This window comes from Cyprinodon variegatus, unplaced genomic scaffold, assembly GCF_000732505.1.
Source record: "Cyprinodon variegatus isolate N-32 unplaced genomic scaffold, C_variegatus-1.0 Scaffold118, whole genome shotgun sequence".
Taxonomy (NCBI): Eukaryota; Metazoa; Chordata; class Actinopteri; order Cyprinodontiformes; family Cyprinodontidae; genus Cyprinodon; species Cyprinodon variegatus.
The window spans coordinates 784,862-812,309 of NW_015150571.1; the positions used below are offsets into that span (position 1 = coordinate 784,862).

Below are 27,448 nucleotides of genomic sequence, written 5' to 3' on the forward strand. Positions count from 1 at the left end.
ACAACGTGAGCAAATGTTTATGTTGAATTTCTGAAGAAAGTTGAAAAAAGCACTGACGCTTTTGTTCATGGTTTTTTTTGACAAGTCCTTCCTGGTTAAAATTAGTCAGATAAACACAGTCAAATATTTGCTCTATTACTTAATGTCTCAAAGATGTAGTAAAAACATATCAATGCCTGGCCTGTTGAAAGATTAAAATCCCTTTGACAAGCTACATAACTGGACAAAAGAAACTGAAAGTCAGTGAGTTTTGTAATACGACTGAATGCCTTTGCAGCCGGTAATGTTGACTTTGGAAACTTCATGGATGTTTGGCTGCTGCAGCCCAGGAAACATCGCTAGCACTAGGGCCATGTGGGGCCTCTCCTTTAAAAGAAAAAAAGTTGAAGGTTTTTTCACAGCCCATTGTAAGCAATCAGGCAAATAGAAGCTTGCTGTTGTGCACTGAACAGGCACTTCTTTCAAGAAGGCAGAGAGCTATGCTTATTCTACTGACAGAAGAGCTAACAGACTGGCAAGAAGTCAGGACATATTCATTTCACCAGCAGACGGTTCACCAACAGTGGGTCTTCTAAAGTCAACTTCTGCTGCCCTGCATCTGATTGCTTCTGAATGCAAATTCAAGCTTCACTGTTGCTGGCAAGAAAAGAGCAACAGATGCTCTCAACCACAGGCTTACTTTGTAACCCTGCATCTGTTTCAACACGCACACTAAAGCTGTGCCCGCGGGAAGAGGATACACATGTTTTATTGACAGAACCGCAAGTGGTTTGAATTTGCGCCGCTGGCTGACTGGATATTTTTTTATTATTCATTTTTGTCTTTTTAGGGCAGGGGGTGAATCTCTGCATTGCTTAAGCCAGTATGATGTCTGTTGCTGTGGTATGTGTGATGTTATTTCTAGCAGGCTCAGGGGAGCCTCAGGTTGCTTCACAAACTCAGGGGCAAAGCCAGAATGAGGGTCAAGAGCAAGACAGCTCTGCTGCACCTTGGAGACAGGTGATACAGTGGGAAAACAATGGACAGGTGTATAGCCTACTTAATAGTGGAGCTGAGTATGTTGCCCCTGGGGCTGGAGGCCAAGAAAGAGCACCTAGGGTTATTTTGTCGGATCCCCGTCCTTCACGCAGTCGTCACGGAGGCAATCTCCGTAGACAGGCGCCTTCAAGGGGATCATCGTCGGAAACTGTTCGTGGACAGGCAAGGCATCCTTTTGGGTTTGGACAAGTGCCTGATAACTGGAGACAAACTACAGGCAGCACAGGAAGTAGCCAGTTCCATGGTTCCTCAAGCAGTCAGCGGCGTCAATCATCCTCATCCTTCTCTTCATCATCATATAACATACCATCTTACCCTCAATACCCAATACCCCAACAGCCCCCATTCCAGTCCTTTGATGGGAGTTTTCCAGATATTCCAATCAGAAATTATGAGCCACCTTTTCAGCCTGTCCCTGGTGCTGGATACAGTGGAGGGACATATGGAACTGGACAAGGGTACACTGCAGGAGGATATGCAGGAAGTATTGGCTCGGTGTTTCCAGGTACTCCAGCTGAACTTCCTGAAAACAGTTACTACTTTTACCAGTCTTATGGATATGTGCCCAATCCAGTGGTGCCTGCAAGTGCTCCCCAACCACCATTTGCTGATGGTCTGGATCACAGATATACCCACAGCCTCTTCAATGAAGAATCTGTCCCTGTCAATCCTGTCCCTGATACCAACCAGGCATCTTCTATTGTGGTGGATAGATCAGGAGCTGCTGGCCAACCAGAAATCAGAAGCCCACAATACGAGCAATTTCCTCCTTTTGGGAGACCTCGTCCTCCTTTCTCACAGCCTTTTCCTCAAGGCAGAACCTCTCCAAACTCTGCTCTTGAGAATCCTGGTACCAATGTTGGCACTGTATACAGAGGCAACCAAAGAGGTATGGTTTGGTTTAGTAAATGTAAACTAAAAAATTATGTTGTCCCCTTAAGTTGGTTTGTAATTACAGTAAGGAAATCACTATAAGGAAGCTGTAGTTGATGGCTCTGGTCATTTTTATTTAAGTTTTGAAGCATTTTGTTTTTATGTTAAAAAAATCAAGGTTCAAATCTGTTTTTTCAAGATTATATGAAGATGTTTCTGTGTAAAAGGGAAAAAAATATATAACACTTTTCATCTGATATCAGTTGTTGCTTTGCATTTTAAATGAAATATGCAGATTCCACAGTGGACTAAAATACCCACCAAACCCACCCTCTCCCCAGTCAGTGCCTGGTTGTTTTCTGATATTCCTTTTTCATTTTTGTCAGAAATCTGACGTAATCAAAATGACACAACTTTTTAAAAGTGAAGTCTCTTTTTTTTTTATTCCAAAGATTGCAAGGAGGAACTTGAGTTCATCCTCTCATGCCAGTAAAGTTATTGAAACCAGGTGTTGAGCAAAGCCTGTGAATGTGTAACGAGCAGACACAAAAACCACTCTGTGTTTGAAGGGGAGTGCAGAATTGCACGAAGGTTGACTGGTGCATGAGGTATTTCCATTTTAGTAATGATTGTGGTGACCTCATAAGGGCCTGGTGTCAAGGGCTGTTTGTGGCTTACTGGGCATGAGAGGGGGGATGAAGGGAGGGGGAAACAGTTCTACCCCACTTCCTGAAAGGAGGGAGAGTGGAAAGTCCCTGTAACACATGGGGTCCATTTCTTCAGCTACAGGAAATCAAATAAATATTTAGTCAAGGCACTTGGGGGAATAAAAGTGAGGAGTCTGAAAATATGCAGTATGCTATCTTAAGAATCCTAAAAAGACAGTTTCTGGGAATTTTTTGGCATCTAGTCGCTTTTTTAAATAAATGGAATGAACAAGTTTCCTTTGAGATTGCTAAAGATTAATAAATGAGAATATATTAAAGATTAGAAGAAGAACAACATGGGTTTTTGAGTTGGTGCCGGGGGCTGTGTACTGTATGCACTGAGTGGGGAGATTGGGAACTCCAATAAGATTCTCAGGCTCTTTAATGCTGGTTTATCATTTCTGTTTCTCACTGCAATCTGTTTTGCTGCACAGCAGCCTCTCTGGTGGACTGTGTGTTTCCAACCATGGTTCATTGGACACTTTAGAGCTGGGAGCCATTTCTAGCATACAGTACAAAAAGCCATCATGTGCATAAAGGCCTTAGTGCTCTCAGTAATCACTGCAATATAGATTCTCTTGTTAAGAGCTATGGAAAAGCAGACATCTTTATTGCGCTTCATCAGAGCAAGACATCACATTTTTTTAACAGTACTGTCATAACTATGAAATCTAAACTTTTACAATGTTATTAAAAAGTGATTTCAAGAGGAAAACTTTATTTACTAAAGTGTAAAAGCCTATCATTTCTTTCATAAAGAAAAATTTCAAAACGTTTCTAATATTTTTTTACTTTTTTATAGGTTAATGATGCAAAATACCTTTTTTTCACCACCATAATTAAATCATGAGGTAAAGCTAGCAAAGATTGAGATTAAGATTGATAATCCCTAAAACATTACTGTAAGTGTTTGTGATTTTGAAGGAAAAGCACATCTTTACAGCTCAAAAGGGTGTTTTATTTAGGAGTATTGAAGAATCAGCCAGTGTTTTTGTTGTTTTTTGTTAATGATTCTGTTTGAGCATGGAACAAAGCAGGTTGTGATTTTTGTAAAGAAAATGAAAAACTTTTCAAAGATTTGCTTTTAGGCTTGTTAGCTTGTGTGAATCACTGAATATTCAAGTATTCTGAGAGCCCTGTGTATGTTAAACATGCTAAAACTATTATAACAGAACCAATGTTGTGTCTTGGCTAACCTCAGTCGTACTAAGAATGGCATTTGGAAACAATAATTTTTTTAGATAAATCCCAAGAAACTTTGTTTCATAAAGGTTTAAAAGCACTTATTGTAGCATAGATTTTCTTTGCCATTTGTTTGGTGAAATTTAAAGAACTCAAACTACAAATCTGGTTCTTTGAATGACAACAAACCCCAACTACTCTATGTGTGGGCTAATTTTGATATATATATTTTTTTAAGTTACCATGCTAATTGCTATTAGTTACTGGCAGACTAATATACAGTTAAGTTTTCTGATTAAAAGGTGGAAAAATGTGGATGTCTTTGCTGTTATAAGAATTTTAATTAATTTGATCTGTCATCTCAATCATCAAATTAAAAAGGTTTAGTACCAATGACTAAAGGAAGAAAAAAAATTATTAAAAGGACAACTGCAATACAATTATGTACATGCGATTATTAAGCTTAGATTATTGAAATAAAAAATACCAACAATAAAACTTTACATCTATGCATGTTAGCAGGTTTTAACTGGTTATGAAATAAGTATAATGCAGAAAAATTATTATTTTAAAGCAATTAAAAAAAATCTATTATTGATCTGTGGGGTTCTTCACCATCGCCTCTGCTTTCAGTGAGTATAAGCAATCATTGAATGCTGCGAACACCCGCCCACATTGCTGATCCTCACCCAACCGGCATCATGTATGCCTGTTTCACAGCTGCCATGCTCTGTCTGTGCACAAAAAGAATTGAAAGAGAACAAAAGCAGTGCTCTTCGCACTGCAGAGTGTGTACTTATGAAAAAGCGCTTTGATTGATTGATTGTGTTGTTATAATATGCTGTGTTAGTTTGAAGTAACTTACCAATGTGACCAATTAGTAAAGAGAAATTAGATGGTTTATTAAAAAAAACGAATGCAGTTACTAATGCTGTAATGATGTAGTGTAGCAATTTCAAAGACTACTGAACTGAAATTTAATAGAGCTATGTGTAAATTTGCATTTTTTTTAAGCTTCAGTTAAAGCTTTCTTATCAAATTTGGAGGTTTGGTTTGCTTTCTGTGCATTTTTCCAGCTTAACTCAAGGAAATTATAACTTCTGGGTGAAAAGGTAGATATTATCAAATAACAATTTGCATCCAATCTTGCCAAATACAGTGCCATTAAAGAATTCAGAAATGTCCGTTAAGCATATTCAGATTCTAAGGAACCAACACTATCTCAAAAGAGATACATTGAAATGTGGAAGTATAAACGCTGTAGTAATATTTTTTGAAAACTTTTTGTAAGCTAATTGTATTTGTTGCAATCTTCATTAAAAGATGCAAAGGGTAAGAACCTGTGCATGTAAGAAAGGAATCCCTGCTACAAACCTTTGCGAGACTTCTTTCTTCTGTGCCCTACATTGAGTGGAATGGATAGTTTTGTCACTTTCAGTTGAGGGCTGCTCAGCTTTGGCTTCTCAATACACTTTATGTGTCCGAAAGAGACACAATTTCCCATTTCAAAAGATTAGAGAACAGAGAACAAAGCCTTCTGAAAAAGAGGGAAAAATTGGCTGGAGAGTCAGTGTTTCACACTGGTTTACAGTGTTTACACTGTCTGTTCCAGGAAGCTTCCCCCTGCCCTCATTGTCAGCCTCAGATAGACATGTCAGATTGGCAGTTTACACAGAGTCCACAGTGGGAAAGACTGCATTTATTAATGTGGCTTTGAAATGAAAACTCACCAAGGTGTAAAATGCCAGGCCGATGTAACTGGAAGTTTGCTCTCTGGTTTTTCAGCTTGTTTCTATTAGGCAGATGAAATAGATATGGCCCAGATTTTTGTAATGGTTTAAACAAGCCCACATTAAACCATGTCTGGTATTTGTAAGTTAAACACAAAAGTTTGATAAGCTTTGTCAGATATCTTGTGGCATAGCCTTTTTAGGTAATGTCAGAGGCATACAGACTTTTCTCTGACAAGTCCCGTTTTTTGAAAACCCACTACTCAGGCGTGGGAAGGTTACCAATATCAACATATACCAAATTTTTAAAAGATATACCTTCAAAACAGTAACACTTTGGAAAAATATTAAAGGAAACCCTGCATTACTATAAATGTTATAAATGTGCCAGATTTTTCGCAAAAAAAAAAAACAGAAATCACATATAGACTAATTGAATATATTATTTACATTATTTATTTTAAGTTAAAGCGGTTAACTTACTGAGGCACTTTATGAAAATTGATTAAACACTTAAAATAACATGTAAGCTTAAACTAGAATTATAGAAATAGATCTATATTCAGAAATCACCTGGTGAAAATTTTATATTTTTTAAAGGGTAGCCTAATCCCATAGCTGAGCCTCTTTGGAATGCTTATTCTATTTTTTATTTTTTTACTGGACTATATTAGTTACAGGATAACATCAGTAGGGATATGTCATGCATTTCTTTTTTAAATTAAAGCTGTTAAACAATGAAACAATGATACATTTATATCACACAGGTCTAGATTTCTTGGAATATTCGGCAACCAAAGAGTTAATAGAGCCCCTATTTAATTATTTTTCAATCTGTCGCTCTTATCTAATAGTTTAAACTAAAAAAGCGACTTATTAGAAAGTGATGATAAAATTCTGAATAACAAAATAATCTGCCTCAGAGTCTCTTTGATGTGACCCAGACTTGAACTGTGGGTACTCTTACTGAGATTTTGCCCCTCTCACTGTCAGCACCAACATATTTCAGAGATCACAAAGGATAATTGCTTGCAAGCATGCAGACAATGCTGACCTTTTGATCACTTCGGATCCGGAATGATAATAACAGCACATTTATAAGGGAGCTTGAGGAGAAATTTTAGAAATATGTTAGAGTTGAATGTATGATGTTTTAAGATGAAGAGCTTTTTTTTTTTATTTCAGGTTTGCCTGATCTGGTTCCTGATCCAAACTATGTCCAGGCTTCAACTTACATCCAGAGAGCCCACATGTACTCCCTTCGCTGTGCTGCAGAGGAAAAATGCCTCTCAAGGTAAGGCATAGTCTGGATGTGTTTCATATTATAAACTATACAAGTAACTTGTAACTTGTTTTATTTTCTAATAAATTTGGTAACATAACGACCTTGATTATTAAAATAGTGTTACAACAAACTTGAATCATTTGAAATTGTAATGTATTTCTGAAGCACACATATTATTAGTCTGAGTAGTACATGGATAGGATTTATACTCTTTAAGTTTCTTTGTACCACATTTAAAAGTTAATTTCTAATTCATTTTTTACGCTTCGCTTTAATCACTCTAAACTTGATTAAGTTTAGGTTGATTGATACTGAATTCATACTGAAGTAAGAATTGTGACCCCCTTCTAGGCATAACATCCCTCACAGAGTTTGGTCTACACTCACTGGCCACTTTATTAGGTACACCTGTCCAACTGCTCGTTAACACTTAATTTCTAAGCAGCCAATCACATGGCGGCAACTCAGTGCATTTAGGCATGTAGACATGGTCAAGACAATCTCCTGCAGTTCAAACCGAGGATCAGTATGGGGAAGAAAGGTGAGCGGCAGTTCTGTGGGCGGAAATGCCTTGTTGATGCCAGAGGTCAGAGGAGAATGGCCAGACTGGTTCGAGCTGATAGAAGGGCAACAGTGACTCAAATAACCACCCGTTACAACCAAGGTGGGCAGAAGAGCATTTCTGAACGCACAGTACGTCGAACTTTGAGGCAGATGGGCTACAGCAGCAGAAGACCACACCGGGTGCCACTCCTTTCACCTAAGAACAGGAAACTGAGGCTACAATTTGCACAAGCTCATCGAAATTGGACAATAGAAGATTGGAAAAACGTTGCCTGGTCTGATGAGTCTCGATTTCTGCTGCGACATTCGGATGGTAGGGTCAGAATTTGGCGTCTACAACATGAAAGCATGGATCCATCCTGCCTTGTATCAACGGTTCAGGCTGGTGGTGGTGGTGTCATGGTGTGGGGAATATTTTCTTGGTACTCTTTGGGCCCCTTGGTACCAATTGAGCATCGTTGCAACGCCACAGCCTACCTGAGTATTGTTGCTGACCATGTCCATCCCTTTATGACCACAATGTACCCAACTTCTGATGGCTACTTTCAGCAGGATAATGCGACATGTCATAAAGCTGGAATCATCTCAGACTGGTTTCTTGAACATGACAATGAGTTCACTGTACTCAAATGGCCTCCTCAGTCACCAGATCTCAATCCAATAGAGCATCTTTGGGTTCTGGTGGAACGGGAGATTCGCATCATGGATGTGCAGCTGACAAATTTGCGGCAACTGTGTGATGCCATCATGTCAATATGGACCAAACTCCCTGAGAAATGCTTCCAGCACGGGTTGGACAACGGGTCCAACCCGTTACTAGCATGGGGTACCTAATAAAGTGGCCGGTGAGTGTACATTGACATGATAGCATCATGTGGCAGATGTGGCAGATTTGTCTGCTAATCATCCATAATACAAATTTCCACGCACATTGAACTCATTGTCATGTTCAAGCAACCAGTCTGAAATCAGTTGTGCTTAATGACAGTGTGTTTTTCTGCTGTGGGTTCTCATCAGAAGGAGGGTAAACTGTGCTCATAAAGGGATGCATATGGTCAGAATCAATACTTAGGTAGGCTGTGGCTTTGACGCAATGCCTTATTGGCCCAAAGAGTGCCAAAAAATATCCCCAACACCATTACACCACCATCAGCAGCCTGAACCATTGATACAATGCCGGATGAATCCATACTTTCACACCAAATTCTGACCCTACCATCCGAATGTGACAGCAGAAATCAAGACTCATCATCATTGTTGCCAGATATTTTTTCAGTTGTTAGCTCACAGGAGTGCCACCTGGTGTGGTTTTCTGTTGCTGTCCATCTGCCTCATTGTTGGACATTTGATGCATTCAGAATTGCTCTCCTATATACCTATGTTGAAACAAAACGTTGTGTTACTGTTACTTTTCTATCAGCTTGAGCCAGGCCATTCTCCTCTGACCTCTGGCAAGAAGGTATTTGCACAGAACTGCTGCTCCCTGGATATTTCTATTTTTTCGACAATTCTCTTTAAACCCCCAAGATGTTTGTGAGTGAAAATTCCAGTAGATGAGCAGCTTCTGAAATACCCAGAAGAGCCTGTCTGACACCAACAACCCTGCCACATTCAAAGTCACCTAAATCACACTTCTTCCCCATTATGATGCTGGGTTTAAAGTGCAGAAGATTGTCTTGACCATGTCTACATGCCTTGTCTAAATGCATTGTGTTGCGTGCATGTGATTGGCTGAAAAGAAATTTGCCTTAACAAGCAGTTGGACAAGAACACCTAAATAAGTGGTCATTGAGTGTATAGGGCTGTTTGCATATTAATCAATAGCCTGTTTTGCAACAACTGCTAGTAGACAGCTAACCATATATATAAAGGTAAATTACGGTCATAGTTATTACAATAACACGCTCTTTATGTCACCCTTAGATCATCCATGCTTATAGACTGAGCTTTTGAGAAAAAAAAAATTAAACCTCACTCATATCTGGCAAAAACAGGATAGTAGAGGAATAGAGTGACCCAGGCACCCAGCCTTAATTCACCTGCCATTTTCATTTGACTCTTTCTGCACTAAGGACACTGCTGAGATGATTGAAAAGTGTTGTCCTTAGGGCTATTTAGTTTGACCTCTTACTATCAGAAGCTTATTCATCCCTCAAAGCTCTTTATACCGTCCCTAGATTTGTGGCTGTTGTGATTTACCATTTACTCTAATGTCAACAACATACATAAGATAAATAACTTACATTTTAAGTGGTACTAAACCCAAGGTCGTGCTTTGTTTTTTCTCACCAAAAAATTATTTGTACGATAAAATATGGACATTATTCTTGTTCCTCCCCTCCTGTGAAGAGTGTGTTTTGAGAGATAGCCATAATCTGTCAAATAAATAATGTAGTAATAGTTCTGCTTTGTAGTTTTCCAGAGTTGCCTTTTTACTTCCTCAAATCTGCTTATGAGTACATAGACATGAAAGCATTTTTAAAGAAGGAACTTGGAAATGTTTCCTTATCGAAATTTCTTTCCCTCCATGCTTGTTTCCACCCTTAGCTCTGCCTACCGCCCTGAGACCACTGACTATGATGTAAGGGTCCTTCTTCGATTTCCACAGAGAGTAAAGAATAAAGGCACAGCAGATTTCATGCCCAACAGGCCTCGTCATACCTGGGAATGGCACAGTTGTCATCAGTAAGTAAATTTTCTCATGCTCATAACATATTTTATGAAGGTGGGTGATATTGGGACTTTGATATCAAGTAAATACAGGATCATAATAGCCAATATTGCTACCGATATCCAATATAGATACCAATAAAAGAATGAGTTTTATTGAATTTTACTCAACCTTTTTTTTCACATTATGTTGATCTGCCACTGACATCTACATCTGATAATTTCTCTTCACGAAATGAATTATTTTTAATAAATACACTGTTTCTTTACACTACACGATTTCCAGTCGTGCGAGAAATTTTTGGATCGGGCCAAGTTTCAGCCTCCTTTGTGCGTCCAGCGTTGTGTAGTGTATAGGGGGTTAACGAGGGATGATTAGCCTCTCACAACCTCGTAGACGCTAATAGCTCTGCTTCAACAGCAGGATTCGTCCACGAACACCTCCCGACCTTATGATTCCTGATCGGGAGGTGTTCGTGGACAAATCCTACTGGTGAAGCAGAGCTATTAGCGTCTTTGAGCTGATTTACCACAACCTCAAGCCTTAGGCATGTGCAAACAAGGGAGTTCTTCTTCGTCTTCTAGATTGACAAGTCCGACCAGCACCTTCTTTCGTCGCTTAGTCCAACGTGTGATTTTTGGATGTACAGTGTGAGCAGGTAGGTCGCATCAGAGCGTCGGGGCATACAGTATAAGAACATACAACGTGAGCTGTGAACTTTTAAACCCTGCGATTTTGTCATACAGTTTGAGCTGTAGCTGCTTACAGAGCATCCCCAGCTTAAGTCTCAAATGAAACACTTATGTTAATAGTCACATTTAAATGCAAAAGGGATGGCAGGGTAAAGGTTTTATAACATTGAGTTTTTAAAGATGGCAGATTTCCCCTTCCAATTCGGTACCTAAAGAATAGTACACCCAAAACATGATTAGCCTTCATTTTCTACTCACCCCCATGCTGAACAACACCCTGGAGTACTTTTTTGATATCTCAAATGCATATGGAGATCTGGGAGGCTTCTTGCTGTCTGCTGACATTCAAATAATGGAGGTCTATGGTGCCCGAGACAGAAAGGTCCATGAAAGTCCACAAAAAAACGTGTCAATATTCCTCCATACTGCTCGTCCAATGTATTCCAAGTGTCCTGAGTGGGTAGCATCCAGAATTTTCTCGAAACGAAGTCATTTAGAATGTTTTTAGAGCATAAACAGTAGTGTATAGGATTTCCTGAAAGCGCGCACCGGCGCTTTCACGACGCTACGGAAGCCGGCAGACCAAACCAGATGAAAGTGCGCATTCAGCGTCTGCTCTGCCAATAATGCAAGCGTAGAAGAAGAAATGTGCTGTTTACCTGTGCAAAGAAAGAAACAATGAAAGAAAAATGTCTGAGGACTTCAGTGTTGAGGAAGAGCATGAGTTCTTTGCTGAGCTGAATGCGCAGGTCGTGATCGCGCAGGTGAGCGCTTTCAGGAAATCCTAAACACTACTGTTTATGCTCTAAAAACATTCTAAATGACTTCGTTTCGAGTAAATTCTGGATGCTACCCACTCAGGACACTTGGAATACATTGGACGAGCAGTATGGAGGAATATTGAAACGTTTTTTGTGGACTTTTATGGACCTTTCTGCCTCGGGCGCTGGGCACCTCCATTATTTGAATGTCAGCAGACAGCAAGAAGCCTCCCAGATCTCCAGATGCATTTGAGATATTAAAAAAATACTCCAGAGTGTTGTTCAGCATGGGGGTGAGTAGAAAATGAAGGCTAATCATGTGTTAAATGACTAACAAAAGGCTTCCATTTTACAGTATTAGCATCTTTTGGCGTAGTCATACTGAAATAAATTCTGTGTACAGCAGCTGTGTCCAGATTCACTCATAACAAGAACTAGTTTAAGTTCACACATGTTAAAACTAAATTTAGTTATGTTTACAATACACCCCCTACAAACTGAAAACCAATTTTATACACATTATCTACACAGGATATAAGCATATTTGTAAGGAACTAAAACAATAAATAGGGCTGGGATCTGTTTCGCTTTTTGACAATACAATAAAAAAAAAAATCAACAAGCTTTTATCAATAAAAAAATAAGTTTTACTAATATGTTTGAGTTCACCTTGAGCTGTGACAAACATCAAAACCAAGCAGAGGAACAGACTGTACTCCAAAACAAAGCAAGCTTAGGTGTCCGGAAGAAAATAAAGTAAGGCTGTTAAGCCTTACTTTTTTTAGGCTGCTAAGTCACTAAAACTATAATTTTTGCTCTCTATTTTGTTCCAAATTCATCAAGTTTAAACGTGATTATAGGGGAGTTACTCAGAGGAGCTCCAAATTTGTAAAAACAGGTTTCTAATATTATTTTGTATTTTTTTTTTTATTCCTTACTAACTTCCATGCAACAGATGTATCTTGTTTTTTATTTGAGATGGGAAGAATAAAATGCCTAAGAATTCAAAGCTTTGGTTAAAAGGTTTTGTAAAATGTTTTTTGTTGTAAAATCAGTTAATGTACATGCACTTTTGGATGATCATCAATACTTTAGACTGAGGGAAAGAAAAATTACTTTTTTTATACTATATCTTTTTTTCTCTAACAGAATTGTTTTTGGCAAATTACAACAGAAAAAAAGAAAACTGGCATATCAATCTCTTAATTTTAAAAATTCAACTATTCTGTTGTTAGTATTCATAGGCACAGAAGAAATGGCATTATTGTTTCCTGACTATATATTCAATTGTGACTCTCATTTCATATCCAAGGAAAGGGTAGGCAATTCAGTACAAAATTAATTAGAAGGTGAATAAAAGCAGAGTAAAAGCAAATAAAGATAAAAAAAATAAAAATGCAGGTAGCAAAGCAATGTTTTTATTTTTATTTTGACTTTAAAGAACTCAGGCTTTCAGCACTTTGCAAGTGTCCTAGAAGTGGAACATAGGAACTAAATGCTTCTTCTTCATGTTTGATTCTAGTCTCTGATTGGTCTTGGAGGTTGATACACCAATAAATCTCTTTTGTATTGAGGTGCTGATCCATTCCGTGATTTATAGACTAACAGAAGGGTTTTATAGTCTATTCTCTGGGCTACAGGGAGGCACTGTAAGAACTTCAGGACCGGCCTATGTGTTCTACTTTCTCAATTCTAGTGAGATCACTGGCAGCAGCATTTTGTATCAGTTGCAGCTGTCTGATGGACTTTTTAGGCAAACTTTTGCAAACTCTGTTGCAGTGATCAATTCTAGTAAAGATAAATGCATGAGTGAGATTTTTTATATCATGCTTGGACATTACTCCTTTAGTCTTGGAAATGTTCTTCAGGTAATAAAATGTTGACCTGGTAAATGCCTTTATGTGCCTCTGAAGGTTCAGGTGTGAATCCATCATCACATTCGAACATAATCTGTGGTTATCAGCTGTGATAACTAAAGCTGTGTGCTAACTCTGGACCACTCCTCATTTGGTTTGAAGATCATTACTTCAGGTTTTGTCACATCTACGTAATGATCTGTTTAAAGTCTTTAGCCAGCGCTCTGATGGGTTCACAGTCACCTGTTGGCATTGTGATCTGCATAGTTATAGAGCTAAGGGGAGCAGAAACGTGGCTTGAACAGCCGCCTGTGCTTGGATAGCCAGGTATTCAAAAGATTCAACTTCACCCAGTGAATCCAAGTGAATCACTCTCTGAGGTGCGATCCTGTTACTTTTCTCTTCTTGAAGGAATGTTGACTGGCCATTAGTAGGTTGGCAATGTTGTTGCTGTCTGACAGCAGTTTTCATGTCTTTCTGTGGATCTGTCACTCCAGATCGTAAGGCTGTTGAAATCCTGCTGGCACTGATTTGAGTTGCAGGAACAAAGTTTTTGGTTATCGAAACAAATTCTTTTCTAGTGTTGAAAAACTCTTGCCAAGATTCTAGCAATAAAATATCCTGCCCTAGATTTTTTTTTTTTTTTTTTTTCGATTTTACAGTCGACAATGCTGTTTTTCCATTGCTTTTACCACCGTATTTTACTCTGGCATTGCCAAACTAGGAGATGAAGCACTCTCCTAAGCATTAACTCTTCTGAATTGCAGGAATTTTAATGTTTTTTAATGTTATCTGTTAAATTGCAAACATGCTTCCTGAACCCTATGTTGTAACCAAATTACACTAGTGAAAGCAACATGTGAGGGTACTATAACATAAAGGACATCTTATCATTGTATCTTAAGTGTTGAGAAAAACATTTAAAACATTGCCTTGGCCTCGTTGTGACATAAGTGGAAAAGGCCTTGCAACAAATACAAACTGGAATGCTTTCTAAATTACGTTTACAAGCTGTTCTTTTAAATCCTGCTTGTCCTTCCAAAACGACATTCTTAGCAGGTTACATAGCTAGTGAGGGGATCCAGGATTCCAACAAAGCTGGGGATCCGTCCAGGAATCATATCATCTTGCAACCCCTGTGTTATAAGATTCTCTCTCTCTCTCTCTCTCTCTCTCTCTCTCCCTCTCTCTCTCTCTCTCTCTCTCTCTTCCTCACACACTTAAATATCCACATATGATAAACATTATGACTTTGAGAAGAATTCCACTTTTGAGAACACAAACAGCTATTGTAATTCTACATGCTAGTTCTTCAAATACACAAAGAGGAGTTTTGCAATGACCTTATCACAAGTGTCTCCCATTATGAACAGACCTTTGCAAAAGTAAGCATATATATTTCAAAATGTTCCCTTATTTACCATGGTAGCAAGCAAACTTTAATTTAATTTACTGGGGTTTCATTTTGTTTGTTCATTACAGACTAGGGTTATGAAGTGTTGTGAAGTAGCAAGAAACAGGATACAGTTTTCCAAAGTTTTTACAAATAAAAAAGCAGAACAGTTTAATTGTATGTGTTTATCTTTCCTAGGTTAATGATCTAAAGAACTACTATTCTCTCTTGCTATTGCTGCAAGTCTTTTGATTAAGCAATCGCCGGGTTTTTGACCTCTTTGTTTCTAGACAGAGAATTTTCCTGATTCTTTGAAAAAATTGCTCTTGCTCTGTTAAGAAATACAACAGTTTGATGTGTGACGTTTAAAAATTATAGAATGTTAACATTTTCTCTAGAATGGAGTTATTATACTGGTAACCCTCGCAATGGATAATGGATGCATCTAAAAATTTCAGGATAAAAGCTTTTGACTAAACTTAAGCATCCTCATTCACATTGCAAATGTGAAACACTATATATTATTTCGAACTGATTTTAAACTACTACTTAAAAAATACATTCTGGACTGTTTATGTTTTATCAGAAGCCAGATATTAAGTTACATAGACACCCAGAACTGAAACACCACCAATTTTCTGCATTGAATAACATTATTCAAGTCTGATGGGGCATTTGAGTTCTTGAATTTCAGCTGGGGTTTTTTTTCGCTGGATTGTACAAACTCTCTTTTAAATGTACATTTTGTGTACACATATATTTACATTTGTGGAAAAATAAGACAACCCCCCTTTTTTACTTAAGTGGAGAGACATGTATAAGAGAAAAATCCCAAATTATGACAAGTTCAAGTAATATAAAAAACAATAAACAGAGGATCCTTTATGATTTGCTGTACCCCTCTTCTTATTAATTATTCTATGAATGATAATTAATAGAAAAATTGGTCCACAGGAGGAGGACTTAAGATAAAAAAAAAAAAACTACCAACACAATCAGTTATGGCCAACCACCCTGAGGGCAGCTGGGAAGATGTAAAAGAAGTATCCAAACTTGTTAGATGTCATCATTGGGTCTACTATACTTCTACCCTTGTAACAATAAGTATGAAAGTTCGACCCTGAATACAAAGCCCAGAGTTTTCTAAAGGAAATATAGATAAACAGAGAAGCATGTGTAATTACATTATTTGGATAGACGAGTCTACAATAGATTTTTTTCAGAGCCCAGAACACAGGGCACGTTTTACCAAAATCAAATAGACCCTACAAGGAGAAGAAAATCATAAACCTGTTAGTTTGATTGTCTGGCTGTGCTTTGCTGTAGCAGGACTTGGAAAGCTTACTATTAAAAAATAATCTGGAAATTCCCCTATATTCTTGAGGGTGCCTGAGAAAAATGTGAGACCATCTGTAAATGAAAAAAAAAAATATGAAAAAATGCAAGCTAAAACTGTACTGTACCAAGGATCATAAAATGCCCTAAATAATTAAAGATGAGATGTTGATCGCATTGAAATGCTTTGTAGTAATTTAAGGACTGTAAGTATAAACAAAACCTCCTATACCCCAGAAAGTAAAAATTGTGGTAAACCTCTGTTTCACGTATCATCAACAAATAAAATGAATATAAGTGAAACTACTGCTGAATCATGAGAATGTGGTTTTCATCCCCTTTGCAAATATGCAGTTGCAATGAAGCGCTGTAAGTATGAGCACAGCAGGCTTGTTAAAGTGAAAAGTAACTTGAGGTCATTTTGATACTTTGGAGTGCACCAATGCATACAGCAGTTAACACTTCCAATGATTTCAAATGGACCAGCTCATTATCTCGGTCTTTTGCCACAAGTAACTCCATGATTCATACTACACTTCAGCTGATTTGTTCAGTGGCCTTATGTATCCAGGCTTGTTTAAGCTTTAACAGCTGTGCAAACAACATCCATGAACAAACATACTGCAATGTGCACACTAAGGTCCTGTCCATTCAAATATTTACAAATGCAAACAAATATGTGCTTGCACATACATAAAAATAGCACAACACATTACATAATTCTCACACAGACATCTCTGATCTTGCCAACTGGTACAACCTTATTAACAACATTTATGCATAATTAAGATGGGACTTCCTTGCTTTATTTGTACTTTAAAGAAGCAATAATCAATATCCATTATCTAATGATAGGTCCTGATGTTTTCCTGTCAAGGTAGGTCAGAATTGTTCACACAGATTTTATCTTCTGAGCTTAAATGTTGTGTCCTATTTAAAATACAATAAAAATAAATAAGTAAATAGATTGAGATTCACTATTTTATTTTTATACACCCTTCAGTGCACACAACCAGGATCGGTAACACAAAGACATCATCGGTTCTCAGGTGAATAGATGCCTTATTATTTACACTTCACAATAACACTATAACAAGGTAGATTTGGTCAGCTGGCAAGAACCTGAGACCCTGTATTTAGGTCACACATGACTCTATTAGCTCCAAAATCCTTTTATGCAAACCACAAAGAAACAATTATATTATTATACCATTTCAATATTATTGAACATTTCTCCACATCCATTACAAAAAGAACCCAAGATCAAAATAACACTCTAAAATACTATGGTTACGGTAAACTGCACAGATTGATATGCTCTTACTTTGAGCTACAGGCAGGGAGCCCTGCCTGGTTACAGGTGTCCAAATGTTGGGGTGCGCTCTGGGGTCTTATAGGCCGGAGATATAGGGGAGATATAGGCCGTTTCTCAATTCACAAGAATGCGAGTATGGACTTGTGTCCTCACTAAGGATGTTCTTGAGAAGAACACAGTAAAGTATGGACTTTGGGAGATGGAAGCACAGAGCCTAAACATTGGTCAATTGGAACAGAAGTGTACTCGTGACATCAACACATGCTCCGCTAGTCTGGAGCTGCATTTAATTAACACCCTCAGTATGATCAATGAGTCACTACCTAGAAAACTGCAAGAAAGCATGAAGAAAGTGGCAAACATGCACAGAAAAACTGAAGAAACTTGCTACGTGCTAATCAAGATAGGTTGGTGAAGCAATATCTGTTAAAAAATGTAAATTAAAGATGAAACGCTTATGGAGTTAAGATGGAAAGTTGAAAGTCTAACAGAACGTGAAAGTGCGATGACTGAAAACATGAGAGTAAAGGAGTTACAGATACAAAAACCAAATGAGGAGCTTGGAAAAGCTAAAACAAAGAATAAAAATGTGGCAAATGAAAGTACAATGCTGAGTAAGAAGTTGTTAAATAGCGAAAAATACGTTAATGACTTTAAAATTCATCTTTTGGAAACGGAGCTAATTATTATTAGTCTAAAAAAAAAATCAGGTAGAGGGTGCCAAAACAAAGTCAAATACAATAATGATTACTTGGAAAAACTGTCAGCTGCTAATAAAGAGCTTAGAAAATCTTAATGCAGCAGGAGCAAATAAATATGTGAGCCAAGATAAAGAAATTAGAAGTAGCAAAGCAGCATGTCTTAAGTATGGGAAAATAATCTTGGCACAGAAACGTGAGCTATACAACTTGAACCTTAATTTAAAAAAAACTTGAACAGAAAATATCTGATTTGACTGAAGAATTAAGAGGGGAAAAAGCTAAATATGAGAATGTAGAAGGAATTATTATTGAAAACAATGAAAATATAAAAGGAAAATATACTGTAAAATTTCCTTCTGAAAAGATTTGCACTCTCAACAACCAGATAGATCATAAAAAAGCAACTGAAGGAACTTCAGGGAAAACTGATCCATCAGGATAAAGAGGAAGCCATAAAGGGCTAATTATTCCGTAAAAATAACCTCCTCTTCCTGTGACCCAGTGTATTTTTGTGAAGCAGCAACATTAATGCTTGGCCCTCTCTTACAAAATATTTTGCTTTTGAAACATTTTCTTGTATGTGTTTTGACAGGCATTACCACAGCATGGATGAGTTCAGCCATTATGATTTGCTGGAGGTGAGCACTGGCCGTAAAGTGGCTGAGGGACACAAGGCCAGCTTTTGCCTGGAGGACACAACCTGTGACTTTGGTCACCTGAAGCGCTATGCCTGCACTTCTCACACTCAGGTAATGTATATCACATCACTACAATAATCAACTGAAAATAGCTTTAAATAAATAAATGAAGGTCTAAAAGATATTTAAATATATTCTTATGATTGCTTATAGTTTGATTTAACAGTATCCATCGCCTTTTTAACTCTTGGTTATTTTGTTTTGTCATTGGCTGAGAGGCAGTGTACACCCTGTAGAGGTCCCCCATTCATTGCAGGGCAATACAAGCACACACTCAAACAGTTATACTTAAAGGCAGTTTCTAAAGACCACGTAACAAAACAATCATGCTGTAGGACTGTGATAGAAAGCTTAAGTACGCAGGGCGGCATTTACATGAATTTGTAAGTAGGCTTATGCGTTTGAATGTTAAATGATCAAGACATTTCTTATTTTTCTTGCCAGCTGTCTAAATAGAATGGTATGCCCGGTCACTATTGGTTCTATTAAGGATTCTTCAAACCTAGATTTGGATCTCTGTAGCACCAATCATGTACCACAGTATGCACTTGAAGTTTGTCATACCCACTAGGCAATTCCCTGGCATCAGAGAAGCTTGGTGGAATGTGTAAAGCTAGGACCCCACTAATTCCTCCCTGGCAGTTCATCATCTCACCTCCCATATTATGCTAAATACCAGATCCATGTCCCCGGACCTGCATATCAGTCTTGGCATATCTTATTAAACTCATTTACAATAACCCTTTTATGGTACGCCAGCATTCATAACATCTAGGCGAATCACTGTCCCCCAGACATCCGCAGTTATATATTTAATATTTATATATTTTTAAAACAAAGCAGAGTGTGTATGATGTCATCCTTTAATGACAGAAATCGACCAGAGAGTTCTCTAGTTATGATATATACCATCAAATCAACTGAAAGTTCCTTCATTTCACTCTACTTGCAATATTATTATTTAACAAAAGTCTCATTATTTACAGTATTTACCTTAAATGAGTCTGGAAGTGTATAGAACACGATAGACCAAAAATTTCCTAAGCCAATATTTCAACAGTGTCTCTTTCAGTCTCAATCAAATTGCTGTTACTGTAAAAGTAACCATCCACTTCCCTTCATCTCGTCAGCTTTCAAAATAGTTCAAGATGCAACCATTTTCACTGAACTGGATGTCAGAAATCCATCTGGTCAGTATTTGCCAGGGAGAAAAAAATTGTAAGACTGCCTTTCAGACACCATTAGTTTGTTTATTACTTGGGCCAAATATTTACTGCTGTCTTTTGGTCTTAGTAATGCTCTTGCACGCAATTCCTTAGCATTGTTATGCAGATGACTTTCTAAAGTTGTGATGGTGACTGAGGACAAGACTGTGGTCATTATCTTTAATCATCCATCACATCAAAATAGTGTTGCCTTCTTACTGAGCTTTTTATCTCCACATTTTGATTTGTTTGTTTAAAGTCTTGGATTTACCCTTAAAGGTTTTTCAAAACTGGAAAAGCAGGTTTACTTTGTAGGTAGAAGTGTATTTTGGAACTCTAAGACAACTAACAAGGCTAAAACCATATTTGCCCAGGTCTGCACGGAGAGGGCGGTCCATCTTCTCATCATGTCATGCCTGGATTATAATGATTCTCTTTACCAAGGCCTGTTGAAGCACTCCCTACTTTGGCTTCAAATAGCTGGAAATGGTGCTGCCCATATGCCAACTGGCAGAGACAAGCATAAGCAGATAACCCTGATGTTAGCTGAGCTTCTCTGGCTCTGGGGGGTTTTAGGATTCTGTTTAAGATTCAGCAGCTGGTATATAAGGCACTTAATAGTCTTTCTCTCCTGTGCATTTCAGAGCTCCTAGTTTGTTACAACCCATCAAGGGCTTGAATGCACTTAAATAAAAGGGATGGTAGAGCTTTTTCCATTGTGTCTCCTTGCCTACGGGATTAACTCCACCGGAAAATTAGATACAATGTCTGTTGCAATCTCCAAATCGATACTGAAGATTGTTTTGCTTATTCAGAGTTTCAGAGGTTCGTCTCCTCCTGCTGTGTTGCATTTGTTGGCTATTTATTCTAGATTTTTATGTTAATTTTAACTTTTAATATCTGTCACATTTTCAACACCTTGGGCATTTCTGTTTATCCTTGTTAAGTATGCTTTATAAATAAATTATAACTTGCAATATCATTACATTTTGGTTACTTAATATAACAAAATTTCTATCAAATAAAGTACTGTTATTATATGAAATGTGATATAGTTTAGTAAAAGTTATTTTTTGTAAGGCACTGTGTTTGCCCTCTGCAGCTTGCTCCAATTAGTATTCCTTACTAGCTTTTCTCCTCTTCCTCATTGCTTCTTTAGGGTCTGAGCCCAGGCTGCTACGATACATACAATGCTGATATTGACTGCCAGTGGATCGATATCACTGACATCAAACCTGGAAACTACATACTAAAGGTGAGAATCTTGTAGGTTTGCACAAACATTTGAAGTTTGTAGAACTCTCCCAATCCTATTATCAATTTATAGTAGTGGAAGTAGTCAAGACGAACAAAACAAATCAATTTATTTCATAAAGTTTTCAACTTCTAGGTCACAGACAGTGTTGAGGATGCACTTTTGAGTATTGCCCATTGATATTTCATGTATTTCACAATCAATGGTATTCAATGTAGCTTCAAAGCAGTACCAGGTCATGGTAGAAAATTTTGTCGGTTGTTTGAAGACCTTATTCTGAACTGCTTCCAATTCATATTTTCTTTTATTTCCAGCTCGTAGTGAATCCAAAATTCTTGGTGCTTGAGTCAGATTTCACCAACAATGTTGTGAGGTGCAATGTTCACTACACTGGGCGATTTGTCACAACAAACAACTGCAAGTTAGCACAGTAAGTAATGCACTACAGAGTTCCTTTAGAAAAACAATAGATTTTGATTGACTTTAATTGTGAAACATTGAAACACAACTATCATAATAGGGAAAAAAAATCTGCCTTACTTTGTAAATAAAATTTCTATTTTTCCAATGAGATGACACTCATCTCTCAGAGAATTGACTATCATTATACAAGAAACTTTCAAGGGACACTGATAAAAACCTAATTTCAAGGGACACTGATAAAACCTTGTTTATAAATTAAAATATATATATATATATATATTATTTATAGCAAACCTTCCTTGTTTTGCTTGCTTTCCTTTGCAGGTCTTGATCCAGCAAATGAAGACTAGGACATTGGTGTGACCTTGATTGCAATTCTGTTGAAATGTGATTATAATTTAAATTCCATTCACAATTCTGGTTTAAATCTTAAGTTTTGCTGCATTTTATTTTTCATCATTTCTCTATGTTTTGTTTGCTGTTTGATACTGGGCAAACAAAAAACCAGTTTCCCTTCTTCTATATGGAGATTTAAATATTGCAGTTTTAACCCATAATACATTTCACTCATTGGTATCCCAATAATGCACCAACAGTTTACACAGCCCTGCATTTTACGGTAAGAGCACTCTGCTTTTGTCATTTAAATAACAGTTTGACCAGCCTGCTTTGGATCCATAATAGTTCACATCGCTGCCTTTTAAAATATATGGTTACTGTATTTCAACATAGTTGAGTCTCATTTAAGCTACAATCTAACAAATAAAATTAGGGAGGTAGAGAGTTCTGAATTCATCCGTGCAGAATGGCAACACAAAATGCCTAGTGATTCAGAAAAGCTATAATTAGACAGTTTTTGCTCTATTTTCTCTCTTAGGCACCTTTGCAGACCAGGATGGGATCCTGTAATTTCCAGGGCCATGTCCCAGTAAATGTTTTATCAATGTTAAAAGAAGGCTGCAGGTCTTATTTGCATGTGTTTTTCTCCAATTATATGCCCTTGGAAAAGACAAGACCATTTGTAACAGGTCATATAAAGCACAGCTCCCTTCAAAAAGAATGAATTTCTTGGGAGAAAATTGTGTTTCAGGTAAACAGGATTTGCAGTATTTCTGCTGAATTATTACACCTTTGAATGTGCCCGATACTCCAACCTTTGTCAGATGGTACATAGGTAATCTATGCCTTTTAGAGAATATTTATGCAGATATTCAACCAATGCATTATTTTAATGATGGAGATCATTGTATATAACTGATTCCATTTGCATATTCACATTCATGTGTAACTGTTATTGTCAATTTTAGTATAGATATTGTTTGTTTAAAAAAATCACTGCAGATATATATACTGTAATGCAGAGTTGCTGAAAGTAATATTCTCCTACCTCTTCTATTGACCTATTCATCTGTAGACATCTGTGTCTATTTCACCTGCCCTGTCCTAATATATCAATAATTGATTACCAACAAGGAGTTCTACTTCAATTGTGTTAATTTTAACAAAAAAGAAAAATATTTAGATTTTGAAGCACTAATGGCACAGCAATCCAAATATGTTAGCGGAGTGATTACCTCTGTGATCAGATGTGGAATTAAATTTTCTGCATAGATCTCCTTTACTTTTCTTTTTTTTTTTAGAAGATTTTCAGCATCTTCAGGATCTGAATATTAAAATGCCATTCCTTGTGTTTTGTAAAGAAAGCATTCCCCAGTACCAACATAATCTCTATATATCCATGTACTGATCAAATAATAGCACACAGTTATATTGTTCATTTCTGTAAACATTTTTATGATATTCAATTCTGGGCAGGTATACCTTTTGTTACTGCTGGTCTTTCATTTAGTACTGTAAATGCTCAGATCTTTCGATTTGATATTTGGTAGCTTGTAAACTTTCCTTGTGCTTTAGATTTACATGTTTTAGCACAGATAATGGTTGGTAAGGAGCCTGTGTTAACAGTCCAGGTACCATTTTAAAGCATTACGCTGGATCTACTTGTTAGCATTGTTGCAACACAGCTAGAAGCTCATAATTTAATATTTTTGTGTTTTATTGTCAGTTTACCAATACTCCTTCTTACCTGTGTGGTAATTTAGATTACTCTTCATAAAAGCCCATACAGGGACAAGTGCTGCAAATAAGCTCATGCTTTAAGCACACTTATGGACACATAGGACTACTGCTTTCTCAGTTTTTCTGTTACCATCCATCTGTTCCTTAATAAACTCAATTAATAATTAAATAAATACATTTCAAATCATGGCTTAGACCCCAATTTTACATGCAATTGTCTATCTGCTAGGCCATTTCAATTAAACTCTGTTTATCTATATAGGGCCAATTCACAAAACGTCATCTCAAGGCACTTTGCAGATACAATTCAACCAGATCATCCAGTCAAATTGATACAAAGTTTTCCATCTAAGGAAAACCAGTTGAATGCATCGACTCCTTGACTCAGATGCAATCCCTCACACCAAGCATGCTTATAGCGACAGTGAAGAGGAAAAAAAATCCCTTTTAACAGGAAGAAACCTTTTAGCCTTCCTGAATGGGGTTAACCAGGTGCAAAAAGGAAGTTAGGAACAGAGGTTAGTTGAAGTGAATTTATAGGAACAGCTTACCGTAACTTAAATGTTCTGTGGTAGTGCAGAAAAAGAGAAGACATAACATAACTAAAAGAACAGAATGAAAATGACCTGAAATGTAATTCTATTTTGACAAAAGTAAAATCCAATTTGTTTTATTGTTTTACCAAATTGTATAATTATAAAACTTTAGGGAAACTTACCAACCATCAGATATTTGATTACAACATAGGATTACAAAAGGCAACGTGAAAACCTTTTATTCTAATGGTGGAACATTAACTCTGGGTAATTCCACGTCTGCAACCTTTCTGACATCTTTTGATCCAAAGTTTTGTGTTTTTACAGTGAACTGTTACCAAAATGAAATTCAATAAATATATTAATGTCACCCTTGTGTGTAGACGGTCTGAATATGTTTTATGGTGCCGTTTTACCATCCTTTAACCAGGTTTGAAAACATAAGCAAGCTGTGAAACAAAGGCTTCAAGTATGATGGTATGAATGGAAAATTCTTAAGATATGAGACAAATTTATCATCATGAAAAATATTTGCTGTGCTATCATAAAATTAGCTGACCTAATATCAGCGGCAGATACTGTTTTTTTGTATGCTCTGTATCAGCATAGTTGATTGCACCTAGATCCTTACACCTGCTATTTTCTTCCATTGAAGGATTGATACAGATTTCCTACTTAATGTTGTAGAAAATAAAGCAAGTTATCAATTTTTTTAGGTAATGCTTGAGTAAAATATTTTTCTTGCTCCACAACTGATCCAGTATTCAGAGTTAAAGCTACTTTTTCTCTTGCACAATATTTACATCTTATCATTGCACCACAGTTGTTATTGAATAAAAAAATACATATATAAAAATAAACTGTAGGCTGATGCCTGTGTAAATTTTCAGTTATCAGGGTCATGCCAACCACAGGCTTTAATTGGAAGACAACCAATCTTTCGCTCAGTGGAAAGTCAGATGAAAATCCACTTGCCTTCCCATTTAAGTCTGTTTTGTGATTATAGGCTTGTGTAGACATTTACACCAAATGCTCTTCAGGAATATTGAATCTTGTAGTGAAAAGGATTAGAGGAGGAGGTGCACATAATGATCTACATCAAGGTACTTTGCTTATTGAAGTTGTATTTATGTACATCTAACTAAGCAGATATTCTTTAAAATTCAATGAAGTTTCACATGTGAAATATGGCATTTGTAGAGCACAGACAATCTTTGCACAGGAATTTCCTTCCTCCCAGGGGAATTTGAACACTTGATCAGATTGTTTGGCTTCCCAGTTCTTTTCTTTTCAATATCTGTCTTAGCAACTGACCCTCTCACAACAACCTACTCCCTCTGTTTCAGACCTCTTCTTAGTCTGGACTGTTTGTTCTGGCTGTTCACTCTAAATCAACTGTATCTGCTCTGTCAACAATGCCCTACAGTTTGCAGGGTGTGGTACTCTTGCCTTTTCTCTCATATTTCCACTGTAACTGGAAAAGAGACTGTTGGTTGGAATAACAGACTGCAGAATGAGAAGACATATGCTAGATACAGAATAAAAACTGATTTATGTGATGCATTGTCACATGTTTTGGACAAATAGTAATAAATAGATGGGTTATCACAGTTTTTGTTTTATCCAGAGGGTTGGTTCTTTATTGGTTTCAACATATATTCCTATAGCTGTTTTCCCTCTGAAATTGGACTATAGAAAGCAACACTCACTGTGCAGAAAGTGTCTCTATAAGCTTTAACTTTTTGTTCTTACTACTAGAAATCATGCTACTGCACTCTCGCTACAGGTGTTTCTAAAATGTTTCTCAAAGCCGTTGAGTTGCACACTTTTTGTGTGCAACTCAAATTCGAATATGCAATTGGAAATTTTTTAAAACATGCCAGAGGATGTTTCCCAAGTGAATCCAACCAGTGTGAGATTCTAATTGCAGCATATTGAAATACCCGGAGGAGTGTAGAGAGCAGAACCCAAAAGGCACATACTAAATCGCTGACATAGAATTTGCAGTGTTCAGTGTTCAGACAGATCTTTGTTTTGAGTCTTGAAGGAGGCGTCCGCCTTTTCCTGTCCCGGCTTTGGTGTATGCTCTTCATTTCACCTGAACTGCAAACAATGGATCTGGTCAGCTGGTCACTCAAAGCAATTGATCAAATTTTCTCAACTGGAAGACAGGGGAAACAGGAACCCATCCCTGCCAGGACATACTTTGTTAAAGTCTTTCACTAAAGGAGCTGCTCAGCTTCTCCACGCTCCGGTGCAGGGGGTAAAAGCTGTGTTCATGGTTATCATCAAGAATAATGGAAATTTAATGAAAATATTATGAATTATTTCTGTTGTAAACATTATTTTTGTCCACCAATTTTACCTTTAGTTGCACTGAACATTAAAATGAAAAATTAACAAGAGCAAAAAAGGGTGATCTGTTTCTTTCTGTTTGTGGTCAGCTCCAGGCAACATGGTGATTTATGCCCAGTTTTCAATAAGCAGAGGATCCGAAAGAAAAGCTGTAAACACATTTTCAAGACAAACATTTCCCCTAACAACAAGCCACATTGAGTTTATCAGAAAACCAAGGTAAAAGCAACCAGTGTTCTGCAGTTGCAAGCTTGCAACCTCCTTGAGGGAACCGATCAGGTGAAGTCAAGCAAGACTGATTACATCTTTCAGCATTCACAGGCACACAAATACACAAAAGAATGACAGAACTGGAAGATAGTGGTGTGACACTGTCAATGCCAAAAATTGAAAAAAAGAAGATACCTACCTCTTGAGAGGCTGCTTTTCCCAAATTAGGATTTTTCATTGAGAACACCTTTCAACTCAATTAAGACACCAGAAGGAATACTGGTCACCTTTCAAAAAGATTGTAACAGTAATAGTGCCCTTATCTGAAGTAGATATACCAATGAGCTTGTAGGAAGGTCACAAAACTTTTAGAGCAATGGAAGGCTAATAACAAGCCATACTGTGAATAGTCTTGCTTGTAGAACATAGTTATACTTGTGGATTTTAAACATTTACACTTTTTTTAAAGTGATTATAAAGTTTATTGCTGTCTTATCTGCTTGACCAGGTCTGTGTTACTATATGAAGTTACACTGGTTAAGGGATCGGACAGATTGGCTGTTTGATTATCATCACTGCGTATG

The 27,448-nt window shown here is 37.2% G+C and overlaps 1 protein-coding gene across 1 annotated transcript; it reads left to right on the forward strand.

Annotated features, from left to right (window-relative positions):
* The first annotated feature begins 413 nt into the window (after positions 1 to 413).
* loxl1 (lysyl oxidase like 1) lies at positions 414 to 24,692 on the forward strand. The gene is made up of 7 exons (XM_015375405.1): positions 414 to 1,927; positions 6,716 to 6,824; positions 9,927 to 10,064; positions 18,696 to 18,852; positions 21,166 to 21,261; positions 21,576 to 21,691; positions 22,009 to 24,692. Exons 1-7 carry the CDS (start codon positions 865 to 867, stop codon positions 22,013 to 22,015), a joined length of 1,686 nt encoding a protein of 561 aa, XP_015230891.1. The 5' UTR covers positions 414 to 864; the 3' UTR covers positions 22,016 to 24,692.
* The last annotated feature ends 2,756 nt before the right edge of the window (positions 24,693 to 27,448 follow it).

Excerpts from the sequence above, each read along its gene's own strand:
- loxl1 (XM_015375405.1), top strand. The coding sequence starts at position 865 with ATGATGTCTGTTGCTGTGGTATGTGTGATGTTATTTCTAGCAGGCTCA. Across the intron at positions 10,065-18,695 it reads GAATGGCACAGTTGTCATCA|GCATTACCACAGCATGGATG; the intron begins GTAAGTAAATTT and ends GTGTTTTGACAG. Across the intron at positions 18,853-21,165 it reads CCTGCACTTCTCACACTCAG|GGTCTGAGCCCAGGCTGCTA; the intron begins GTAATGTATATC and ends TTGCTTCTTTAG.